This window comes from Gopherus flavomarginatus, chromosome 9, assembly GCF_025201925.1.
Source record: "Gopherus flavomarginatus isolate rGopFla2 chromosome 9, rGopFla2.mat.asm, whole genome shotgun sequence".
NCBI lineage: Eukaryota > Metazoa > Chordata > Testudines > Testudinidae > Gopherus > Gopherus flavomarginatus.
In genome coordinates, this window is record NC_066625.1 from 56,638,528 (window position 1) to 56,665,105 (window position 26,578).

At 40.0% G+C, this 26,578-nt stretch overlaps 1 protein-coding gene across 7 annotated transcripts in view; it reads left to right on the top strand.

The window, feature by feature from the left end:
• Positions 1-26,578, top strand: part of SCAPER (S-phase cyclin A associated protein in the ER) — a 357,501-nt gene that overhangs the window by 49,898 nt on the left and 281,025 nt on the right. For all 7 annotated transcript variants that reach the window (XM_050966970.1, XM_050966969.1, XM_050966973.1 and 4 more), the window contains 3 exons: positions 18,447-18,547; positions 19,690-19,806; positions 25,224-25,384. In XM_050966970.1, the coding sequence (XP_050822927.1) occupies positions 18,447-18,547; positions 19,690-19,806; positions 25,224-25,384 (379 nt within the window). The remainder of the gene's footprint in view (positions 1-18,446; positions 18,548-19,689; positions 19,807-25,223; positions 25,385-26,578) is intronic.

The window sequence follows — 26,578 nt, forward strand, 5'->3', positions numbered from 1 at the left end:
GTGGCAGCAGCACACAGTGGGACTAAGGCAGGCTCGTCCTTGCGGCCCCTGAAGGTGGGAGGGACAGAGGGCTCCGCGTGCTGCCCTTGCCTGTCTTTACATTCTCTGAAGCTCTCATTGGCTGTGGTTCCCACTTCCCGGCCAATGGGAGCTGTGAGGGGCAGTACCTGCAGGCGAGGGCAGCATGCAGAGTCCTCTGCCCCCCCCCCCCCGCCCAAGGGGCCTCAGGGGCGTGGTGCCGGCTGCTTCCGAGAGTGGTGTGTGGCCTACAACACCATGGGAGTGGCAATCCCGCATGCTGGATCCAAAGCCCTGAGGGGCCAGATCCGGCCTGCAGGCCATAGTTTGCCCTCCCCGGTTTAAGCCCTCAGAGCAATCTAGGATTGTGAGAATGCAAAGGTGACCTAAAGCCACTTTAGGCCATTGCTGCCTGGGCTATGAGTTCTATGCTATCTAGAGGCAAAAGTCAGACTCTTACCCCACCTCTGTTCTAAGGACATAATGTCAGCAACAGAATATTGCATTGTAAGATTTATTCAGGTTGAGTGCCAGTGAAATAATCTTATTTCCCCCTCCCCCCATTTACAGCGGTATTGTAGCCCTGTTGGACCTAAGATATTAGAGAGACAAGGTGGGTGAGGTAATATCTTTTACTGACCATATTCTGTTGGGGAAAGAGACAAGCTTTCAAGATATACAGAGCAGACCTGAGGAAGAACTCTGTGGCTCAGAACTTGTCTCTTTCATCAGTAGAAGTTGGTCCAATAAAAGATATTACCTCATCCACCTTCCTTCTCTTTTTATTCCCTGCATAGACATGAGCGGTTGTATGCATCTCGTTTTTTTTTGTTTTCAAACATGCCTGAAAGAACTAGTTAGCCATCATTTATTAAATGTCCCAATCCAATTGTAAATAATATGTGAATGAAAATTGTCAGGAACTAGAAAATTAATATTTAAGATTGTGTTATACATTGGGTTAAAGCTCTTTGATACTGTACACATTACTGCCCATCTTCATGTAAGATTGTTGTCAGAAATCATTATGCTCCTTTATGAAATCAGGCAGGTGAAGGAATGGCGAACCATCCAAAACATAGACCTGTGGCAAATTTTGAATAGAAATTTAACAGCGTGGCTCACAAAGGATTTTTCTGGGGACTGATATTGCAAATGCAGGGAGTAGGGCATTGATTGGATTGAAACTGTGTTTTGTTTGGATCTCTGTGAGAGAAACAGCAGAAAGACTAGAGAAGCTTGGAGAGAATGCAGCCACACAAAAGCATTTGTAGCATGGCCTGAGAAAAAACTGAAAGAGAGATTTTGGGCTGAATGGTGACTGAAAGAGACATGGAGGTGTGAGCAAAGAAAGTATTTCCTTTTGTCTGATTCTTCATGTGTTCAGAGAAACAGGACTTTTTATATTCCTTGTAAATAAACAGAATTGCATTAAAGATGTGGATTGTTTCTGTTATGAGAAATTGATGATGGAGACCCACAAGTTCCTGAACTTTGGCTAACTACTTGGGTCAAATATGGGTAACAGTTAATAGTCTATCTTCAACCCACATAATAATGGGAGGGGAGAAAACCCCAGTTTGAGTTGAGGATGGCAGTATCATTCTTCAGACTCTGTTATTTCCGTTTGTTGTATTGCATCACAACCTTTAAACAAATCACTTTGTAAAGGAGAAACTGTAATTTTCAAAACAATAGAATATTAAACCTTCCTAAGGGTGATAACTCACAGTGAGCAAATCCCATCATAACTCTTACTGTACAGGGCAGTGCTAGAAATCAGTAGAAATCACTTTTCTGTATAAGTGGTGAAAAAGTCACAAAAAATAAAAGGTAGAAGTCTGAAAGAAAAATATAAAAAGCTGGTGGAATCAAACAAAGGCTGACAGTGGCAAGAGTGAAGCTTAGAACTCCTCTGGGCTTTAAAATACAGAATAGAAGTGATAGTGAAATTAAGAAATAAAGGTAAAAGATCCCAAGAAATTACTTCTCTGTCATGCAAAACTGTGAGTACTTTTAGTGCCACAGAGAAGGACTCCACTTGTTGTTCACGTAAATAAGAACTGATGGTTGGTGCACTTCATATATTCTCTGGTGCGTGACTGCTTCCCCAAGGGCAAAAGGCTTAATGGAAGATATTTTAAAGTGCTTAAAAGGAAGACTCTTGTCTGAAAGTGTGATACCTCAGGGCTTTAGTTCAAATACAGAATCTACCTTTCAGAAAACAATTACAGGTAGATAATTTACCCTGTACATGCCTGACTGACCATATTCTTCTGAATGTAGTCTGCTTTCTTGGTTAAGCACATATGTGTTATTCTAAACATATACTATTCAGCCTTTACTTCAGTCTTTACTAAAAAAGTTAATTGTGACCAGATGCTTAACGCAATTAATATTAACAACAAGGAAGAAGGCTTTTGGAAAAGAACAGGTTAAAAAATACTTTGGTAAGTTAGATGTGTTGAGGTCAGCAGGGCTGACAAAATTCACCCCAGGGTACTTAAGGAACTAGCTGAAGCAATCTTTGAGCAGTTAACGATTATCTTCAAGAACTCATGAAGGATGGGAGAGGTCCTGGAGGACTGGAGAAGGGCAGACATAGTACCTATTTTCAAAAAGGGGAAAAAGGAAGACCTGGGGAATTTAGACCAGTCAGGCTAACTTGGATACCCAGAAAGATACTCAAACAAATTATTAAACAGTCAGTTTGTTCAAACCTGGAGGATAAGAAGATGATAAGTAATAGCCAAGATTGATTTGGCATGACATATACATGACAAATCCATCTAGTTTCCATCTTTGACAAAGTAACTGGCCTTTTGGATGGGGAGAAGCAGTAGACTTGATATAGCTGGGCTTTAGTGATTCTTTTGACTGTTCCTCATGACATTCTAATAAGCAGCCTATGGAAATATGGCATAGATGAAATTAGGTAGGTGCAAAACTGATTGAAAGACCATACTCAAAGAGTATTTATCAATGGTTCATGTCTCCTTTGGCCCCTCAGGGGTCAGTCCTGGTTCCAGTACCATTCAGTATTTCATCATAACTTGAATGTTGGAGAGCAGAGTACGCATATACAATTTATGAATAACGTCAAGCTGAGAGTGGTTGCAAACACTTTGGAGAACAGGATTAGAATTCAGGATGATCTTGATAAAGTGGAGAATTGGTCTGAAATCAACAAGATGAAATTTAATAAAGACAAGTGCAAAGTACCACATTTAGGAAGGAAAAAATCAAATGCACAAATATATAACAGGGAATAACTGGCTAGGCAGCAGTATTACACAAAAAGATTTGGGGATTATAGTGAATCACAAATTAAATATGAGGCAAGAAGTTTGCTTCTGCTTCAAAAATAGCAGATGTTGTTCTGATATGTAGTGACGGAAACGTCATATGTAAGACAGAGAAGATAATAGTTCTACTTTACTTGGCACTGGTGAGGCCTCAGCTGGAGTACAGTGTCCAGATTTGGGCACTGCACTTTAAGAAAGATATGAACAAATTGGAGAGAGTCAAGAGGAGAAAAACAAAAAATATGAGGTTTGGAAAATATGACTATGAGGAAAGGGTGAAAGCTGTAGGCATGTTCCACTGAAGAAGAGAAGGCTGGGGTGGATGTGGGGGAAGGGCATGAAAACAGTCTTCAAATATGTAAAAGGTGATCAATACAGAGGATGGAAATCAATTATTCTCCGTGTCCACTGAGGGTAGGACAAGAAGTAACTGGCTTATTTTAACAAGGGAGATTCAGGTTAGATATTAGGAAGGTTTCAGAGTAGCAGCCGTGTTAGTCTGTATCTGCAAAAAGAACGGGATTACTTGTGGCACCTTAGAGACTAACAAATTTATTTCAGCATAAGCTTTCATGGGCTACAGCTCACTTCTTCAGATGCATAGAGTGGAACACACAGACAGAAGATATTTATACATACAGAGAACATGAAAAGGTGGAAGTACGCATAGCAACTTTAAGAGTCCAATCAATTGAGATGAGCTATCATCAGCAGGAGAAAAAAAAACTTTCAAGTGATAATCGAGATGACCCATAGAAGGTGTGAAGAGAACCTAACATGGGGAAATAGATTCAGTTAGTGTAATGACCCAACCATTTCCAGTCTCTATTTAACCCTAAGTTAATTGTATCTAATTTGCCTATTAATTTGAGTTCAGCAGTCTCTCTTTGGAGTCTGTTTTTGAAGTTTTTTTGTTGCAAAATTGCCACCTTCAAGTCTGTCACTGAGCGATTAGAGAGGTTGACGTGTTCTCCCACTGGTTTTTGAACGTTATGATTCTTGATGTCAGATTTGTGTCCATTTATTCTTTTGCGTAGAGACTGTCCGGTTTGGCCAATGTATATGGCAGAGGGGCATTGCTGGCACATGATGGCATATATCATGTGGGTAGATGTGCAGGTGAACGAGAAGAGCTTTCAAATAATACCGATAGTTAAACTCTGGAACAGGTTACATAAGGAGGGTGTGGAATCCCCATCACTGGAAGTTTTTAGGAATAGGTTAGACAAACACCTCTCAGGAGTGGTCTAGGTATATTTAATTCTGCCTCAGCACAAGTGGATGGACTAGGTGATCTCTAAATCCCTTTTAGCCCTACATTTTTCTGATTCTGTGAACCTGATAGAGCTATTTCATTGTATCCTCCAAATATGATATTTAATACAATAGTGTAGATTGCCCCATTCTGTAGAACCACCATAAGAAAGTACTTATTTGCACAATGCACAGTCAACTTGTGGAACTCGTTGCCAGGGGATGTTGTGAAGGCAAAAAGAATTCATGAAGGATAGGTCCATTAATAGCTATTAGCCAAGATGGTCAGGGAATGCAACTCCATGCTCTGTGTGTTCCTAAATCTCTCTGACGGCCAGAAGCTGGGACTGGATGACGGGGATGGATCACTTGACAATTGCCCTGTTCTATTCATTCCCTCTGAAGCATCTGGCAGTGGCCACTGTTGGAAGGCAGAATACTGGGCAGATGGGCCATTGGTCTGACTTGATATGGCCATTCCTAGATTCTGACACCCTCAGGAGAGGGTTTGTGTGCAAAACAGTGCAAGGTTCACTTTAAAGAGTTTTTATGAAACTCTTCCCTCACAGTGGTAGAGATTTGCAGACACACAGATTTTGGAGCAACATCCTCTCCAAAGTCCACACATCCTAAGGATCTTCAGAGAAGAGATCCCCTTTTTGTTAGAGACAGGAACTGTTCTTCAAGGATAACTATTGCTTCTCTGTCTATCTTACTCGTGGGCAACATAGCCTTATTAGGAGCCATGCTGCCATTGATCGCATCCCACAGCAGCTTTAGCATATCCTGCCTCCAACTCCACACCTTGTACTCTGTAGAGTCATGAGCAGAGAATCTTCTGAGACAAGGGAGGTGGGACTTCTTCCTCTCCCCATATATAGTTTCTTCTTTTTATAGGTTCTGGATGGAGCAACTGAGCCATCCTAGAATATCAGGGTTGGAAGGGACCTCAGGAGATCATCTAGTCCAACCCCCTGCTCACAGCAGGACTAATCCCCAAATGGCCCCCTCAAGGATTGAACTCACAGCCCTGTGTTTAGCAGGCCAGTGCTCAAACCACTGAGCTGTCTCTCCTCCATGCATTGTCATTGTATAAAAATAGTTCTTGGATTACTCTGATTTTGTGGTAAAGCTATTTTTTCCAATTTTTTAACTAGCCATTAAATGTGGCTTTAGATATTTTTCTATTTTGCTTATTAAAATCTAATAATGGACAATGTTGCAACAGAAAAGGCTAGGCATTATAAGAATTGCAGCTGCAAGATTTGATCATCTCTGTGGCTCATATAGTCTTTCTTCGTGTACCGTAACCTTCCATGAATATACAGTGACACTGCAGTGTTGATAGATAGGTAATGTGTAGTAATTCTGCTGGATTGTTTAAACAGTAGTTTAAAAATTATATGTTAGGAGTTTAGAAATTAAAAAGACCACTCTGGTCTTCTGAATCTTTAAATTACATTTTAAGACGAAAGTCAGTTTTATAATTAAAATCTATATTAATAGTGGAAATATCTTTAATTTCACTCATATGCTTACTTGGTAACACTTCGTACTTGTCTGACGTGCCTAGAGAAGGTATTTAGTGGTTTAAAACAGTATTAATTGTACACCTCTACTCTGATATAATGCTGTCCTCGGGAGCCAAAAAAATCTTACTGCGTTATAGCGGAAACCACGTTATATCGAACTTGCTTTGATCCGCCAGAGTGTGCAGCCTCTCCCCCCACGAGCACTGCTTTACCGCGTTATGTCGGAATAGAGGTGTATAAAAAGAGTTATCTTATGGTACTAGACAGACAAATCACTGCCTACAGTTGAGAAGTCACACAAATTCTGCCAGGTCTGAGGGACTAAAGGACATTAATGATGATAAACAAAAGCAGCTCTTGTGTTGACTCATATTTTGTTGTCTTGTTTTCTTACCTATTTAGTTTGAAAGCTTTTTGAGCAGAGAACGGATTGTTAGCTAAGTTGTCAAGTGTCATTTATATTTACAATGCGGTATAAGTGTTTTGTAAAAATAATGTTAAGTACAGAAATATAGTATCTGGTAATTGATCCTCTAGCCCAGGAGTTCTCAAACGGGGGGTCAGGACCCCTCAGGGGGTCATGAGGTTATTATATGGGGGGTTGCAAGCTGTCAGCCTCCACCCCAAACCCTGCTTTGCCTCCAGCATTTATAATGGTGTTAAATATACAAAAAATGTTTTTTAATTTATGGCGGGGGTTAAATTAAGAGGCTTGCTATGTGAAAGGGGTCACCAGTACAAGTTTGAGAACCACTGCTCTAGCCTTTATTTATTTTTAAATTGTTTTCTGAAAATAAACAATTGTTGTTTTAAAAAAAAAGCTTTCATATACATTTTATTCAAATAATCTTAATTTATTATTTTGAATATTTGTATTTTAATTTGGGAAATTTGTCACTATTTTTCATATTTTTCCATATACTGAAAAAATTCAAGTGGATACATCATGCAGTGTTATAAATGTTTTAATTGTGCTAAAGGTCAAATTACAATACAAGATATATACTTGTTAAAGAAAATAAAACCTGACCCTATTACCAACATTTAACACCTTTGGATTAATCCAGGCTATCTTGAAAATGTGTGTGTTTGTTTTTGAAGTTACACATATGGGACTTGTTCAGTCTTATGATTTGGAGTAGTTAGTTATTGATTACATTGTCACTGTGACTAATGTTTAGTGCTTCCAAATGGGACTGAGCTCTGGTGAGTGGCTGTGGTTGAAATTGCAGACGAAAGGGTTGTGGTAAGGATGCAAACAGTGGAAATGTGTGTAAGAAGATCAGCTGTTGTGTATATTTCCTCCTGGCTTTGGACGCTGCCTAAGGCAGTATCTCAGTAACTCTTGCTAATGGTTTGGAGTTGAGGTATTTGAAACCACAAATGTATGTATTGATACTGCTTTGATGCTTCATGCTTAAGAATACAGTGACAAATTGGTTAAATTACCTCTAAAAGAAGCAGGGTTTGTCAAGTTTAAACATAGTCTTATTTCGTTTAAATTAATCTGTCCACTGGTTCAGTGATCACAGAATTGGTGGATATAAGACCAAATAGGAAACAAAAATGAAATGCTAAATTGTGTAGATACTTGCTATATTATAGTTCCCCCACATTCAAGTTAAATATTGATTTTTCCATGTATTTTATATCTGTTTTATTTTATTATTTAGCATTCTCTAGCCCAACAGAAGAGTAGCCCTCTAACCCTTTGTAGAACATGGCACTGCTCCCCAGTCCATAATGAATGCTCTGTGCTGCTTTCCTGTGAAATTTGGAGATGGTCCCAGTCACATTGCCATGAACTGTAACTGACTAAGCTTTACCCCTAATTTCCATCCACCAGACTTTGTGTCTCTGCCACAAGAACACATTTGGAAGTTAGCTTGTCCCAAACAGTTTGCTGTGTTCCAAGTTGCTCCTAAAGTGACATATTTGCAGATGTGAGTACATGAAGTGAATATGTATTTTCTGATTCAGCCTGTCTCAACCTTCTTAATGATGATGATAATAATTAATAGTAGTAATTTCATCCAACGATCTTAAAGTATTTTCACCTATCTCCTGAAGTAGGTCAATATTATTGTCCCCACTTTACATATGAGTAAATCTGGGCACGGGCAGGTAAGGTTACACAGTGAGTCAGTGGCAGAACTGGAGATGAAATCTGGAGTCCTATCTATCAGTCCTGTGTATTACCCACCAGAGCATCCTTCAGTACAAATATTTGTACTTGAAATATTTTCTTTCTTCCCTTTTGCTCTCTTATTCCCAATCTCACTCTGCCCCTCCTTATTTAATATTTGGAAAAAAAAGAAAATAGATTGCATACAAATATAGTGGTGCTAAGAGCAATTAGGCTAGTGGTCAAGGTTTTCCTGAACTCAATGAATGAGTAATTTGTATTGATTCTCAGATACAGTGTGACAGCCAAGTATTATCTAAACAAACATGGTGTTCTTCTGTTGTCCATCATCAGGATGGGTTCATTTATTTTCCATTTCTTCATACCAGCTACAAGTTTAGGGTTCTTCCGTCTTATTTTTTAGGGCCCATTACATGTATTTTGATTAGTCTGACAACCCAAAAACCACTGGGTCTTGAACTGATTTCTTCCTAGATTTGAACCTCTAGAAGCATGTTTATTCACACTCTATCTTCTAAAAGAAACAATCTGGAAGTTCTGTGGCTGATCCTCCTCACACTGTATTCAGAAAGACAAAGTGGTTCTGAAACATCACCCCAAAGCCTAGTAAGATGGTCGTAGGTTTTCATATTAGCAAATATATAACTCTCGTGCTGTGTTATTCACAAGTCTCATCATCTGCCAATGAAATGAGGTTTCATAGGTTAGATCAGTGATTGGCAACCTTTCAGAAGTGGTGGGCTGAGCCTTCATTTATTCACTCTAATTTAAGATTTCGTGTGCCGGTAATACATTTAAACATTTTTAGAAGGTCTCTTTCTATAAGTCTATAATATATAACTAAACTATTATTGTATGTGCAGTAAATAAGGTTTTTAAAATGTTTAAGAAGCTTCACTTAAAATTAAATTAAAATGCAGAGCCCCACCCAGACCGGTGGCCAGGACCCTTGCAGTGTGAGTGCCACTGAAAATCAGCTTGTGTGCCACCTTCGGCACACATGCCATAGGTTGCCTACCCTTGGGTTAGATATTTAAAAAGTTTTTAATACTGTTTGGAAAAAGCTCAGCCTTATTTGTAAATTTTCCTTTTTTTTTCTTCCTTGTGGAGAAATCCAAATTTCAATTCAGAGGCTTTCCAAGTGGATTCTGGTTTCTATCTAGGCCTTTTTATGATCAGGCTGGAGTCTCAGTACCAGATAGATTGAGGGCATTCTATGAGACCTGTGGCTACACTGGCTGCCTCTATTAGAAATGCAGCAAAGAATCCTGTGGCACCTTATAGACTAACAGACGTTTTGGAGCATGAGCTTTCGTGGGTGAATACCCACTTCGTCAGATGGAAGTAGTGGAAATTTCCAGGGGCAAGCGCGCTAGAGATAAGGAGGTTAGTTCAATCAGGGAGGATGAGGCCCTGTTCTAGCAGTTGAGGTGTGAAAACCAAGGGAGGAGAAACTGGTTTTGCAGTTGGCAAGCCATTCACAGTCTTTGTTTAATCCTGAGCTGATGGTGTCAGATTTGCAGATGAACTGAAGCTCAGCAGTTTCTCTTTGAAGTCTGGTCCTGAAATTTTTTGGCTGCAGGATGCCCATCTTAAGGTCTGCTATAATGTGGCCAGGGAGGTTGAAGTGTTCTCCTACAGGTTTTTGTATATTGCCATTCCTAATATCTGATTTGTGTCCATTGATCCTTTTCCGTAGAGACTGTCCAGTTTGGCCGATGTACATAGCAGAGGGGCTTTGCTGGCATATATTACATTGGTGGACGTGCAGGTGAATGAACTGGTGATGGTGCGGCTGATCTGGTTAGGTCCTGTGATGGTGTCGCTGGTGTAGATATGTGAGCAGAGTTTGCATCAAGGTTTGTTGCATGGACTGGTTCCTGAGCTAGAGTTACTATGATGCGGTGTGCAGTTCCTGGTGAGAATATGTTTCAGGTTGGCAGGTTGACTGTGGGCGAGGACTGGGCTGCCACCCAAGGCCTGTGAAAGTGTGGGATCATTGTCCAGGATGGGTTAAACTCCTACCTGCCACATGGGGCCACAACCATGGTACCCCTAACCCACCCAGCAATATCGTCAATCTATCCAACTACACACTCAGCCCGGAAGAAAAGTCTGTCCTGTCTCGGGGACTCTCCTTCTGCCCTGCCACCCCAACCAACATGATACAGTTCTGCGGCGATCTGGAAGCCTACTTTCGCCATCTCTGACTCAAAGAATACTTTCAGGACAACACTGAACAGCGCACTGATACACAGGTACCCTCCCACCAACAGCACAAGAAGAAGAACTCCACATGGACTCCTCCTGAGGGTCGAAATGACAGTCTGGACCTATACATTGAATGCTTCCGCCGACGTGCACAGGCAGAAATTGTGGAAAAGCAACATCGCTTGCCTCATAACCTAAGTCGCTTGCCTCATAACAGAACGCAATGCCATCCACAGCCTCAGAAACCACCCTGACATTATCATCAAAGAGGCGGATAAAGGAGGTGCTGTTGTCATCATGAACAGGTCTGACTACCAAAAGGAGGCCACCAGACAACTCTCCAATACCAAATTCTACAAGCCACTTCCCTCAGATCCCACTGAGGAATACACTAAGAAACTGCAACATCTACTCAGGACACTCCCTACACTAACACCGGAACAAATCAACATACCCTTAGAGTCCCGACCAGGGTTATTCTATCTATTACCCAAGATCCACAAACCCGGAAATCCTGGATGCCCCATCATCTTGGGCATTGGCACTCTCACTGAAGGACTGTCTAGATATGTGGACTCTCTCTACTCAGACCCTATGCCACCAGCACTCCCAGCTATCTCCATGACACCGCTGATTTCCTGAGGAAACTACAATGCATTGGTGACCTTCCAGAAAACACCATCCTAGCCACCATGGATGTAGAGGCTCTCTACACAAACATCCCACGCACAGATGGAATACAAGCTGTCAGAAACAGTATCCCAGATGATGCCACAGCACAACTGGCTGCTGAGCTCTGTGCCTTTATCCTCACACACAACTATTTCAAATTTGATGACAATATATATCTCCAGTTCAGTGGCACCGCTATGGGCACCCACATGGCCCCACAATATGCCAATATTTTTATGGCCGACCTGGAACAACGCTTCCTCAGCTCTCGTCCCCTCACGCCCCTTCTCTGCCTATGCTACATTGATGACATCTTCATCATCTGGACCCATGGGAAGGAGACTCTGGAAAAATTCCACCACGATTTCAACAGCTTCCACCCCACCATCAACCTCAGCCTGGACCAATCTACATGGGAAGTCCACTTCCCAGACACCACGGTGCAAATAAGTGATGGCCATGTTAACACCACCCTATACCGAACAGCTACCAACTGCTATACCTACCTTCATGCCTCCAGCTTCCATCCTGGGCACATCACACTATCCATTGTCTATAGCCAAGCACTGAGGTACAACCACATCTGCTCTAACCCCTCAGACAGAGACCAACACCTACAAAATCTCCACCAAGCATTCTCAAAACTACAATACCTGCACGAGGAAATAAGGAAACAGATCAACAGAACCAGACGTGTACCAAGAAGTCTGCTACTGCAAGACAAACCCAAGAAAGAAACCAACAGGACTCCACTGGCCATCACATACAGTCCCCAGCTAAAACCCCTCCAACGCATCATCAGGGAACTACAACCCATCCTGGACAATGATCCCACACTTTCACAGGCCTTGGGTGGCAGGCCAGTCCTCGCCCACAGTCAGCCTGCCAACCTGAAACATATTCTCACCAGTAACTGCACACCGCACCATAGTAACTCTAGCTCAGGAACCAATCCATGCAACAAACCTCGATGCCAACTCTGCTTACATATCTACACCAGCGACACCATCACAGGACCTAACTAGATCAGCCGCACCATCACCGGTTCATTCACCTGCACGTCCACCAATGTAATATATGCCAGCAAAGCCCCTCTGCTATGTACATCGGCCAAACTGGACAGTCTCTACGGAAAAGGATCAATGGACACAAATCAGATATTAGGAATGGCAATATACAAAAACCTGTAGGAGAACACTTCAACCTCCCTGGCCACATTATAGCAGACCTTAAGATGGGCATCCTGCAGCCAAAAAACTTCAGGACCAGACTTCAAAGAGAAACTGCTGAGCTTTAGTTCATCTGCCAATTTGACACCATCAGCTCAGGATTAAACAAAGACTGTGAATGGCTTGCCAACTGCAAAACCAGTTTCTCCTCCCTTGGTTTTCACACCTCAACTGCTAGAACAGGGCCTCATCCTCCCTGATTGAACTAACCTCCTTATCTCTAGCTCGCTTGCATATACATATATACACCTGTCCCTGGAAATTTCCACTACTTGCATCTGATGAAGTGGGTATTCACCCACGAAAGCTCATGCTCCAAAACGTCTGTTAGTCTATAAGGTGCCACAGGATTCTTTGCTGCTTTTACAGATCCAGACTAACATGGCTATCGCTCTGATATCTATTAGAAATATATCTATTCTTGAAATATGTTAGGCTGCCATGTGGAGTTCACACCTGCATGAAGTATTATTCTCTTGACTCTGAATATTGATCGGTTGCTTTGTTTAGTAGGGTAGCACTTCAGTCTGTTTCTAAGTAAGCACTCCCTGGCCTCCTGTGATTGTGATTCTGCTGATAAGTCTCCTACACTGGTCTGCTGAGATAATTCGTTAAAGCAAAATGAAAGTTGCCGAGCAATACTTGGAATTCTCAGAATATATAGGGCCAAATTCTATTCTGTTACCCCAGCGTAAACCAAGAATGACTCAGTTGAAGTCAGCGAAGCTGAATAGACGGATCAGTGTGAGATTGGGTGGAGGCCCATTGTCTTTGCTGAGACACATTCATCATCTTTTCTCCACTCCTCTTTGCAGTCCCTTAATGGATGCTTTGATGAGGAAAGAAACTGAGAACAGTTATGGGATCTTGAACATTTGGATCCTAGATTGTCACAAGTGCTCCCAGCAGCTTTAACTACTAACAATTCAGTGGCTTATATGCATGGTGCAAGACTGCTACAGTGGGGATTTGCACAGGCAACATAGTTTGGAGAACTCCAGTTCTTGGTGTATTATATTATTTTTCTCCTCCATCACACAGTTTTTGCCTCGTCTTTAAGGCCTCATGTTACTGTTATTTTTCATTGACTGAGAATGGTTCAATGGCACTCCATTAGATAGAGTAAAGGGATCCCCCTCCCCCAATCCTCCACTAAGATTAAACACGCTGCTTTGGCAACTCTCCCTGACCAGGAAGCAAGAATCCAAACCAAACTCTCTGGGTTCTTTTAAGCATTTATAATTCAGCTGTCAAAAAAGTATCTCTGCAATGAAACTTGTTGTGCAAACTCTCAGCCCCAGGGCAATTTTTAAGCCAAATGACTAAAACAAATTATCTGATTGTCCTGTTCAAAATTAAATAGAAAAACAGAAGAGAAAAATACTAGGTTTGCTTGGTTTTTTTGCAGGAATAACTGAAAATGGCATCTAATCTGACAAATATTTAATCCAAAATGTACAATATAATTACTCTGCGGAACTATCAACTGGTAGAAAAAACTCAATACCCGTTTCCAGACCTGAGAATGAACTGAACATTTTGTATGTTAACAAATTTCTTTTCTCTGGTATGTTCTTCTGGTGGGAATGCTGAGGAAATTGTTCCATCTTGTGGTCTCCTTTGCTTCCGTCTCCCCACCCCTGCATTTTAGTGTGGGAGAGTGAAACCGAGATTTGATTTCCAAGTTCACTACATTATATTTGAACAAACTAGACTCCTTTTCTCAAAGGGTACGTGCAATAGGAACCAAATCATGTAGATTTTTTTTTATATATATACAGGGGGCTGGAAAACTGATTGTGTTTCCTTCTGCTCATGGAGTTTTTTTTTTTTTATTATTATTCTATGGGAGATCCCTGTGTTTCTGCACAGCTTCTGGACCCACATGACTCATGTATGAGCAGGAGCTGTACTTCTATGGTATCTCCTACTGTTGCTGACCCTCTCCTGCCCTGACATCTCCCGTCCCATCCCTTCAGTGTATGTGTATTGCACTGTGTGGTGGGTTAATCCATGTATGTTGTTTCTGGCTTAGGTAAAAGGCATTAAATTACATCATCAGTCCCTGCTTAATTTAGGGGGCATGATAGATTGGACAGCAGCCATCCCCTGGGCTGTCTATCCACACCTATGAAGCCAGGTCCCTGCAGAGGACCTATTGATGTGTTTCCATGGAATCAGACAGAAAACAAGAACACTTGTAAATTTACTGTAGATATTTTGTAAAAATAATGAGGTCTTACTAATATTAGACATCCTTCCAGTGCTCTGCCACTAAGCCGTTGCTATGAAGTGAGGAGAGGCCATTTTTGTATGTGTGAATTATAGGGTGTGAGGTTCTAATGTCTAGAGACCTGTCCAATATTTATTCAAAGGTTGCCCTCTTTAATTGCGCACTGCTGAAATTAACGTAGGTTTTTCAACTAACTAGAGAAACACTTCAATTAAATATATTCTGTTTTCATTCCAGCTCAAAAATTCCACCATATTGATACTAAGCTTTAAGGGTGTTGAGGTATTTTCATTATTTAAAAAAACCTTTAAGATGCAGGAAGCTGTGTGAGATCACAGGACCACACATGTACTGTTTTGCAAATGCATTATGGTAAGGCTTCTCCAAGGTGTTTAGGAAAGGTGGGGACATCCATGGAAAAGACCATGAGCCCAAAATGTAGGAACAAGAAACATGGATTAAAACATACGTAATTTTTAAAAAATGTGGTGGTGTTTGAAATTAAGCTAATGATTCAGGGCTGGAGGAAGGAAATACACTAAGGTAGAAAATGAAAGCATGAAGTCATTAGAATGATGCAGGGGGGAATTTTAATATTGTAGAAATTCTTCTGTTTCACATTTTCCTGTTGACATTGGTTTTAAGACCATCCCCTCAACCTCAACCTGTTTTCTTGGCTTGTACTGGCCCTTTAAAAATCAGTATGAGTTACACTTGACCTTGACAAACAGTGGCTTTTAAAATTGCCTTGACTCTAGTGCAGCAGCAGTCTACCCCATAAAGGTTCCTTTTTGTCAGCACCTTCTCAAGTGGTACAAGTTTCCACTGCTTCAGCACCATAGGGTATATCTGCTACACTCAGTACTGTAGGTGAATTAGAGAGCCAAGACCCTAGGGCCCTGTGCAGTAGTATTGTGTATCAGGAGGACAAAGGGATGGCGCCAACCGTCCTGCTGTATGCGCCAGTAACTAGAATTAATTACAAACCAATCGAATCCGTTGCAGCCAATTGGTAAACTAATTGGTAATTTTAGCTGTACATCTATATGTAGTTATCTGGATGCCTGTAACGGTGCTTTCAGAGCCACTTTTGTTCTGCTTCATCCTGCTTGACAAAATGGCCTTCATAGCTTTAGGGAGAAAGATGTGCATCAGTGAATATGGGGCCGCTCCAGCTGCTTGTCTTGTTTGTATTCCCTTGTTCGTAAAACATGACTCAGATTACAGCTGCATGGTACTACTCTGATCATTTCTGATAAAGTGTAGCTAAACATTCCTTAAAAGAGGTTGTTTAAGCCATTTATTGTATTTTCTTTGTGCCATCTAGCTTCAGCAATATAACTCATATTTGGATTAATTCAGTTTTTAATAGGGAAAATCTCAGTAGCAGACATTTTAAAATAAATTATACTGAATTAATCTTGCTTTCCGTGCTCTTACTATTGTTAACATTCAGCCCAACATAATATGACCGACTTAAAGTGAATTAGAAACCTAGATTTTTATTAGTGAAATTGAAAGAAGAGGGCTGGCTAAAACACGTAATTTGTTCATTTCTTGTAGCAGACTTTTCTTACCAGTTACTTTGCAATGCCAATTGCCTTTTAAGAAAAATATGTAAAATGTTTTGTTTTTGTGACACTTCAAAATAAAGGTAATATAATGTTAATATAAAAGTTGTTTGATTTTTCATATATATTTGTAAATATTTACTACAAATACACTTTTAGACTATGTCCAACGGATGTATTTGTAGTTATTTCATCTTTCTATGTATATGTATATAAAATCTTAGTGTTTAAATTTTTTTTATTAGTATTTGTCAGAGTTCTTTCTTCCCTTCATTTTGGATGAAAATTACCCCTGTGCATAGGTCCACTCCATGGATTATACACCACTTATGTCTCAGTTAAGCTCTATTTTGAGTGCTTAAGTGGGAGATAAGTTGTCCATAGGCCTCGTGCTGGTCTTCTGCACAGGGCTGAATTGCATTTATCTGAATTAAGTAGAAGAGATTAATGAAGTCTGATTTAGATTATATGTGTAGCTATCAGTTAAAAAAGTGAAACAATTAAGAGCTCATACTTAGGTAAATCTCCCACTGAAATTAGTGGGAGAATTACGTGAGTGAAGACTGCAGAATCAGGCCATACTAGGGGAAATGGCCTTTTCAATTTTAACTGTTGTCTTCTGTGTTTAAGGGCAACTTTGACATAGTTAACACACTTCCAAAGCTTGAATGAATTGGAAACCAGTGTGTATGATGAATCATTTTCAAAATAAAGCTTAATAATATTTTTTGCTACTAGAAGGAAGTAAAGACTTTTAATCCTGTTTTGCTCAGTGTACATGATTATTGTGCCACTAATTTTCTTCTTTAGATGTGAGAAATTATATTAGATTCACATTATAGGTCTGCAGTTCTCAAATGGCATTCTTTGTTACTCGTCAGCGTATACATGAGTAGGTTCTGTCAAATTAATAAGATCTTGCAAGGTTCTGTTAATTATCAATTGAATTCCAATTTCAAAGCCATGAAAGACAGTCATAGATGCAGCTTTCACTTTGTCTGACTGAAATAGCTGACTTTGAATCACTTAGGAAATGTAGGTAAATTCTTGAACAATTATATTTCATTCAACAGTATCCTTCCAAAACGATAATAGAATCACTTATCCATAAAAATAGGATGTGTAAGCTGATTATTGGTTGTTATAAGGGCTAAATATGTAATTATTCCAAAGCCATGAATGTGGGATTCTGTGGTTTACAATTCTTACAGTGCAGTTATTGTGAGAAAAGTGAATGTAAACTTTACATCCCAAGGGTTCTGTGCTTAGTAGTGCTCTCAGTAACTTCACATCAAATATATTCTGTTTAAAATTGCCAGTGCCATAATCTCTCCCTGTATACTTTCTGCCTCTTAAACCATCACCAGTAATATTCTGTAATTATAGTATAGTTTATAATTTTGTTGATGCTGAGGTTGAGTAGAATCTTATGTGGCAATATCACATATACATTCCATAATCTCCAGACAGACTAGTATTGCTACACACCATCAGGATGTTCTGTGTGCCACAATTTAGGAATTCTGTGGAAGAGGGGTTCTCTCCTGTGGGCTACAGAGCTAGGTAGGGTGCTTTTTGCCTTCCCCAACTGCTGATATCCTAGGATTCATTAGAGTGGACTCTCTCCTGCTGACTTTACAAAATGTGCAGCGCCCTCCTAATCACTTTGCACATTACACAGCCAAGTGAATCATTAATGTTTGTGCAATTTCCTATGCAGTTCATAAGTTTATCAAAACTCTGTGCAAAATGTACTGCACATATCCAGCATGTGAATTTTAAAAGATCATAACTTGTCAAATCAAAATCAAATTTCACTGGAGCATTCAGAGACACTTGTGCTTAATGAGAGCTTTAATTTATATGCCAGATTTCAGCTTTCTGTCCTTAGCCATTTTGTTTGCAGAGATATTCAAAAAAGATTACAAGAATTATTTATAATAGGAAAAGTATTTTAAACTCTCTTTAAAGTCTGAACTGTTTTTGCTCAAGCCATTCAAAAGCTCCACTTTCAAGCAGGGACTGAGATTGGTAAATTTCAGCTTCAAAAGTTTAAGTTTCAGAAAGTTATTGGCAACTTGAAGTGGTGTCAGAATGGAAAATATTACGCAACCTTTACTAAAGCAGATTTTGACACTTTTGCTATAATAGAGTGAAATTTGTACTCTGTGGTCAGGTTTTTTGCTGAGTTTTCTATCTCTTCCAGTATTGTCTCTTTCTTTGCCTTCCCCACCCCCATAATACAAATACCTGATGTAGGTTGTTTGTTTTCCAGGAGGTTCTAATGATGCTAGATAACTATGTAAGAGATTTCAAGGCATTGATTGACTGGATACAGCTACAGGAAAAGCTAGAGAAGGCTGATGCTCAAAGCAGGTAATCAGATGTTTTTCTTTTCTTGTAATCTATTTCCTGATAGTCTCTCAGGGTGAAATTTACCCTATTGCAGAGATCCAGCACAAGGGCCTATGAGCCGCTTAAGTCCCACTTAAGCAATATTGCCAGCTCCAATCATTAAAAAATCATGAACAAAGCCATATGAAATCATGATATTTAAAAAAAATGTATTTGGAGTTCTTTTTATTTGCAGGCTAGCAAGTGAGAGTATACCCAGGTTCCCTGGTATGCTTGTTCGGCCCACACAGAAGCCTGTGCTGCCATGTCTTTATTACTGTTTTTTAGCCATGCTAGCTAGATTAAAGCTAGATGGGTGCCAGTCTGTACTCCTATCACAGTGTAGACATACCCGTGGACTCCTAGGTCATTTGAGTGACTGAACATTTTACCTGCTATCTATGAAAAAAGATCTGCCTAACTATTTATTTGGGTTCCTGTTTTCCCAAGGAAAGCTAAATTTTGCTTTCTATAAACAATTTCATAATACCGTGTTCTTCTCAGCAGCATCTGTGAGGTGTCGCCACCTTGCAAATTCTCTTAAATAATTATCTGAGAAGAAAAAGCTTAGAATTTAGGTTCCAATAACATCAACAATAGTAATACCTAGCTCTTACATAGCAGTTTTCATCAGTAGATCTCAAAGTGCTTTGCAAAGGAGGTAAGCATCACCACCCCCATTTTACAGATGGGGAAACTGAGGCACAGAAAGGTGAAGTAACTCTCCAAAGGTCATCCAGCAGGCCAGCAGTAGAGTTGGGAATAGAATTCAGGTCTCACGAATTCCAGTTCTGTGCTCTATCCACTGGGAAACATTGCCTCCATTTAGTGACAGGCAAATCATTATTTTAAAAGTGGTTTAGAGTATTCCATTCAGATCAAGCCCATGCTTTCCCTTGCCCTATTGATTCCTCACTTGATTCCATTTTTGAATTGATCAGTAGTTGACATATTCTATATTGCAACCACTAGGTTAGTTCAGATAAATTTTTCCACTGTTGCTACATCACCAACATCCAGAACATGATTTTGTTTTACTTCAAGTAACATAGGAATATCCATTGAAAAATGTTGTAATGACTGCTTAGGATTCATTCTTAATTTATTCTCTCCTGAATTTTTAGACCTACTTCATTGGCCTGGGAAGTAAAGAAGATGTCTCCAGGACGCCATGTAATACCAAGTCCATCAACAGAGAGAATCAGTGTAACATCAAATGCTCGAAGAAGTTTAAATTTTGGGTATGAAAACAAATAATAAAGGCACTAAAGGAAAGCTGACTCATTTATTAAAAAGGTTCAGGGTTAACTTGTACATAATTTTCATTTTGCAGCTAATGTATTATTTTGGGTGCTATTTGCTAAGCTATATTTGAACCCAAATATTGATGTATGTGAACACGAGAGAGAAAAATACCCAACACATTGTGTAAACAAAACAAAACAAAAAACTGTTACTAGAAGACCTAATTTTTTGCTTATATTTAATCAGACATTTTATTCCTAGGCATTTCAATGACCTGACAATAAAAACTGATCAATCTATTTCATGTTAACTGTTTAATAAGATTAGCAGCTATTTCCTTCTACAAAACAAAGGTCAAAATATATGTAATTGACATTTTAAAATAGCCTGTGTATGCACCTGTGTATGGCAAGCTGAGTGTGCAGGAAGTTAATGTTTATCACTAACAATTAATGTAAAATGAAATGGATTTTGATGAGCAGCAAAATTTATATTAGTCTGAAAGACAGAAAATATTTATTATAAAAATACTAAACCTCTTATTCAATTAAGTGCCAGTATGTGGAGCAAGCACACAAAAATTACATATAAATTATTTAACTCTATTTCAGGGGAGCATTATCTTCACTAAAGCCCAAATTTTGGAAAGCACTTAAGCACATGCAGTAAGCCCATTCCTATACAGGACATGCTTTAACTCCAGCCCATTGGGACTTACTGTATGTGCTTAAGTGCTGGCCAATATAGGCCTCAATTCAGGAAAGCATTCCTTAACATTTAGAGTATTTATTCTACTGTGGTTCTAATGTTCAGCTGCCTTATATCAAATATTTCTAAATTAGTGTCACAAGTTATGTTTGATAGAGAAATTTGTGTAACTAAGAGGGAGCTATAATATTACAAAATAAATATATCCATTTTAAGTGCCTATCTGAATATCAAATGGTCAATTCTAATTTTATTTCACAAAAAATAAAACTAGAAAATCCTTGCACCTAAGACCAAACTAAAAATAATTGTAAAACCTTTCAGTTAATAATGTAGTACCCATTATGCCTCTGGCATTTAGGGTAGCGATGAAGCTCCTCCACTCCTGTCTGTTTCTGGCAAGTCTTTCAGTGGTTCCCCAGCTGTACTCCAGGTTTTTCAGGTCAACATCCGTGGTTCTTCACCATGTTGTTTTCAGGTGACCTCGTTTTTGCTTGCCTTTAGGTGTCTTATTGCTATTCTGGTGATGGAACCAGTTTCCATCCAGAGCACAAGACCAATCCATCTCCAACACCTCCTGGTAACGATGGTGCTCCATATCTTTTTAGTACCTCTCTGTACCAGATTATTATTGTATAAAGAAATTTGCAGCTAATTCAGCTATGAACTCAGAAGGTGTTTGGTGGCTTGCACCTCAATCCTGCATTGAGAACTGTGTGGTACTCCTGTGGAGTCCACAGTGCTGGACTGGGGGCTTATCTGGAACTCTCTTGCTGGGTTAGTATTTATTGTGTATTGTAGCAGTGTCCTTGGCATATAACAGGGTTGAGCGATTGCTGGTCTCTGTTCTTGGAACATATCCTGCAGGTCAGTGAACATATGAAGTTGGTACATTACTGCCAACTTTTGGGAATGTTGTCTGTTTATCTGCTTACCTAGAGGATGAAAATGACCAAGACGATAATGGGAGTAAATAAAAGCAGTCAAACTAGGGGTGAGAAACGGGGAAATGGGCAATAGTATAAAAGCTCTTTAGACTAACAACTAACATAATAAAACTCTAGAAATATTTTTCACTTAAGTCATTGTAGATGTTCAGCTTTGCTTTCCCCCCCTCAAATAATAGTTTTAATTTAATGTTTCTGGGTTTTAACTTGTCACTAGCGCAGGCAAGATGGCAGCTAACGGAATGCTCTTATTTTGTCACCCTTCAGATACCTAAATTCCTTTCTTTCTCTCTTTCTCATTCAGGGTACGTCAACATTGCAGTCAGAGGTGTGATTGGCATGTGTAGACATATCTATTTTAGCTTTGATCTGGCTAGCTCAAATAACAGTAGCAGTGAAACCAGGGTAGCATGGATGGCAGCATGTCTTGTACAGACCCATCTGAGACCCTGGCTATGTACTCGAGTGGCTAGCCCTGACTTCAGCCTAAGTTTTCTCCCCAGGCCTGGCTGTTCCCATGTCTATGTACCTAGTTCCCTCTGACTAGATGGCTACCTCTACTTCGCTTATAACCTGTGGAGTTAAGAAACAACACCTGTTACAAGGAGTCAACAGAGCAACTTTATGCTAAAAAAAAAAATCAGTCAAAAGGAAGATCCCTGCATCTGTATGGACTTTAAGATCAGAAGGGATCATCATGATCTTCTAGTCTGACCTCCTGCACATCGCAGGCCACAGAATCTCACCCACCCATTCCTGAAATAGACCTCTAACCTCTGGCTGAGTTACTGAAGTCCTAAAATTATGGTTTAAAGACTTCAAGTTACAGAGACTCCACCATTTACACTAGCTTAAACCTGCAAGTGATCCGTGTCCCATGCTGCAGAGGAAGGCAAATCCCGCCCCCCCCAGGGTCTCTGCCAGTCTGACCTGGGGAAAAATTCCTTCCCGACCCCAAATATGACAATCAGTTGGACCCTGAGCATGTGGGCAAGATCCAGCAGCCAGACACCTGGGAAAGAATTCTATGTAGTAACTCAGAGCCCTCCCCATCTAGTGTCCCATCACTGGCTGTTGGAGATATTAGCTGGTATCAGTCACAGATCGACTACATGCCGTTGTAGGCAATTTCATTATAACGTCTGCTTCATAAATTTAGCAAGCTCAGTCTTGAAGCCACTTAGGTTTTTTGCTCCACTGCTCCCCTTAGAAGTCTGTTCCAGAACTTCATTCCTCTGATGGTTAGAAACCTTCATCTAATTTCAAGCCTAAACTTGTTGATTGTTAGTTTATATCCGTTTGTTCTTGTGTCCACATTGGTGCTCAACTTAAATAACTCCTCTCTGTCCCTGGCATTTATCCCTCTGAGGTATTAATAGAGAGGGGTCATATCTCCCCATAGCCTTGTATAATGGTACTAAAACTTCCCTGTCTCTACTAGAAATACCTTGCCTGATGCATCCTAAGACTGCATTAGCCTTCTTCACGGCCGTATCATGTTGGTGTGATGATGTATGCATGATTGCAGATCCTGGCACTCTGTTATAGTGAGAGAATTGGGTGCTCTTTCTTGTGTATACCTGATGTGATTTTCTACAGGGACAAAGTCATCCTGCATATATACTCCTTTTTTTAATGAGCTTTGAAAGTAATCATCTTCGAGTGATGACCCCTATGTGTATTCCACATGTGGGTGTGCATGCGCGCCATGTGCTTGAGTCCAGCAGTGTTTCTTAGCAGTGTCTGTTATCCCTCACATGCGCAGTGCATCTCCTCGTGCGCTCAGCCGAGGGTATAAGAGCTAGTACGGGTCGATGCCCTCCAGTTCCCTCTTACTGCCACATGGCCTGAGTCTGGACCTTTTCCTTTGTGCTTTTAGTATGCTAAGAGAGTTATTCTTGTTTGTACATAGTATGTAGATAGTTTACAATTAGGTGAGTTAAGTTTGTCTAGTGTAGTAGTTCTTTTTCCCTGGTCAGAGACTGCCCCCTTCTACCTTGGCTTATGCCCAGGATCCCGGACTTCAGAAACTCTCTCTCCTGCCCGTGCTCTTTCTCCATGAGCGTGCTGCGCCATATGTAAGTCTTTCCTGCCCAGGACCAGGGAAGTCTGCAAGCTCTGCCTTGACAAATACTTTATGGAGGAGGCTATGCAGCCCCAGGTGCCTTTGGATCCTGGCCCAGGAGACCCACCTGTACAGCAGCCACTACTGGTGGTGAGGTCAAGGACAGGTCCCGGCATGAGACCAAAAAACTTGGGCACAAGAGCAGATCTCCACAGAGGACTGCTCACAAGTGCAGCGTTTCCTCCCTGAGCCAGGTTGGATGAGAATAGTGTGCGGATCTGGCCAGAGCGGCACCCAAGTTTCCCCGGATGGAGGACAAGGCCAAGCACAAATGGGATCTGGCGGTACCAATGATCATTTGGCACCCAAGCTCCCAGAATGCTCACCAGCGTGCGCAACGCCACTTGCTCTGCCAGTGCCCTTGCGCCTGCCAGACAGGCCAGCCACATAGACCCTGCCAGGCCACTCAGGTTTTTCTGTCACTGTTTTGTGGGCCCCTGGCTGCACGGAGACATTCCTGATGATGGAGGAGTTAAGCCTCCCCTTTATGGAATACAGATAGGGACCACATATCTTGAAGAATCTCCAGTTACAAGTAAGTAACCTCCCCTTATTTGCATTTCACCTTATTCAGAATATTGTTCTGAATGGGTTTTTTCCCCGAAATCAAATGAAGAAAAGGAAAAGTTGTGGCATATCCTTCAAGTATATAGATGACTGCAATTCTGTCCATCAAGAAAAGCTGAATTTAGGCAGTCAGAGTATTTGATCTTTCTTAAGGATAGAAGAATAGCACCCAATATCTACAATTTATCTTTGCTAGGTAAGTAATAGAAACCTTCAAAGTAGCATGGGTCCATGGATTTATTTTAGCTAGATGTACAGTGGAAAGTTAGAAAATATGATGGATCCATGAATTTGTTTATATTCTATATTTATAGCAGAAGCCCACAACACAGCAGTCTGTACTTGGCTAACCTCATAGCCCTTTCTACACAAGGCATTGTGGATTCTTGGGCAGAGAGACCTCTTTGTGCAATTGGCTATTTGGTGCTCCCCAAACACTTCTTTTCATGCTTTACAAACTTAATGTCTTTCTGTCAAAGGATGCCACATTTAGGAACCATGTTCTCTAATCATCAAAGTGCTGAGATCTTTCCTCACTTATTAGCTCCCTTTTAATTTTTAATGTAATAGTTTGAGACTTTGGCTTCCTGTTGAATTCAAGTTCCACTGCTGTTTGTGTATGGAGAAAGTGTAAACAGTCTGACTCTTCTCTCTGAAATTTTGTATAATTGGGAATGCTAAACAGTACTCATTCATGTTTGCCATTGGGAAGTAGGATCCAAAAAGAATATTTTTTTAATCTGCTAGGTCTTTTCTGTGTCCTGGTTTCCACTGATACTGTCACTCACCCTTTAGTTCAGTCAGAAAAGTTTTGTATGTTTTTTCCAAGTTAAATATCAAGAAGATTTTCTGCTCTGGAAATTGAGTAAGTAAAGAGAGAGAGATGGGGGCAAGAATAAGAACTTTCTATTGGTTGTCAAGAGGTGCCATTTTTTTAGAGCCACCTTTTACTCTAAGCCACCAAAAGCCAAGATACAAAAGAAATGAACACCTAAGAAATTCTTTGATAAACCATTCCATTATTTGATCAGAAAGTGATATATCTATGAATTATTTTTTTACTTAGGAATCCATCTGTGACAATTGCTGCCACTCGTCTGGCTCCTTCAGGTGTAAGTTGGGCTGATAAGGTGAAAGCTAACCATGGAGCTAAAGCTGCCACTCCAGAGCTAGCAGCTACACAAACCTGCATGCCAACACCAGTGCAGAAGTCATCACGGAGAAATGGCAAGTGTCCTTCAGTGAGCTATTATCTAAAATTATTATTATGGCCCAGCTATTGAAAAGTTAGTTCAATCAAAGCCACAACTTTTGTTGTTACAGTACACCAATTTAGCTTTACATAAAATAACCGTAAAATTAAATTAGTGATCAAAATGTAGGTTCTTCCAACATTGCTTTTTCAATGCTGCTGTTGAAGTTGAGAAAGATTTCCCATTGCAAATTTGTTTTTTCAAGTGCTGATAACTTTTCATTGACTTGTAACCTACCTGACACCTCATATAGGGAAAAAAAATGTGACTAAACTTTTGGTTTAATGAAACTACTATTTACCTTTCTTTAAAACTCCTTCAGAGGTTTGTTTTCTAAACTTCATCATGGACATCAGGGATCACAACTAAAAAGCAAAAAGTGTTTTGATTCTCAGGTTCAGAAATGTACAAATGGCCCCGCAAGAATAATCTTTGATATTTTCCAAAAGAGCTTGAAGATGTGTGTCCAAAGAGACTAATGCACTAGACCTGTGCTAAAGAAGTGATAATGGATGGCTTGTTCTTTCTCTGAAGAGTTGCCACACTTGTAGTTCCTTTCCCTTTGTTTAAAGAGTGTCCTTGGAGAAGCTTTTAATTCACAGCCTTTTATTTTACTCTAGAGAAGATTGTTTGTTTCACTGGAAATAGTAAAAAAACAAACAAAACTTTGCCTTTTGCTTTATGAACTCTCTCTCTCTCTCTGCCAGGATATATTGGAGCCTTGGAGTGTTTTCAAAGATTGTTTTCCCCATTTATCTTTTAATTTATTGACCCAGTTTACTTTATGCAAACACAGCATTGAGGTCTATAGAGGAAGTAGATATCTTCCCCAAAAAATGAATTTAGAATTCCATTTCTAATATATTTAGTATCTTAAAGAAAAACTACTAGAAAAGAAAGACATGCACTTCATGTATTTACACATTAAAAGTATTGGTAGTAAAAATTATGCACCGTATATAGAGCTGTAAATTTTCATGGTGTTTTACAAAGGTCATACATGTTTCCGGCCTCAAAATATCTTACAATTTAAAATCAGTTTTGTAACAGCAGTTTCATATGGTCAGAAAAGAACAGTCGAAAGCTTACTAATTTCTTGTCTCACATCCATTCGGTCCTGCTATTTTACTGGTCTGTCTCCCTGAGCATCATTTTAAAATGACCTCTT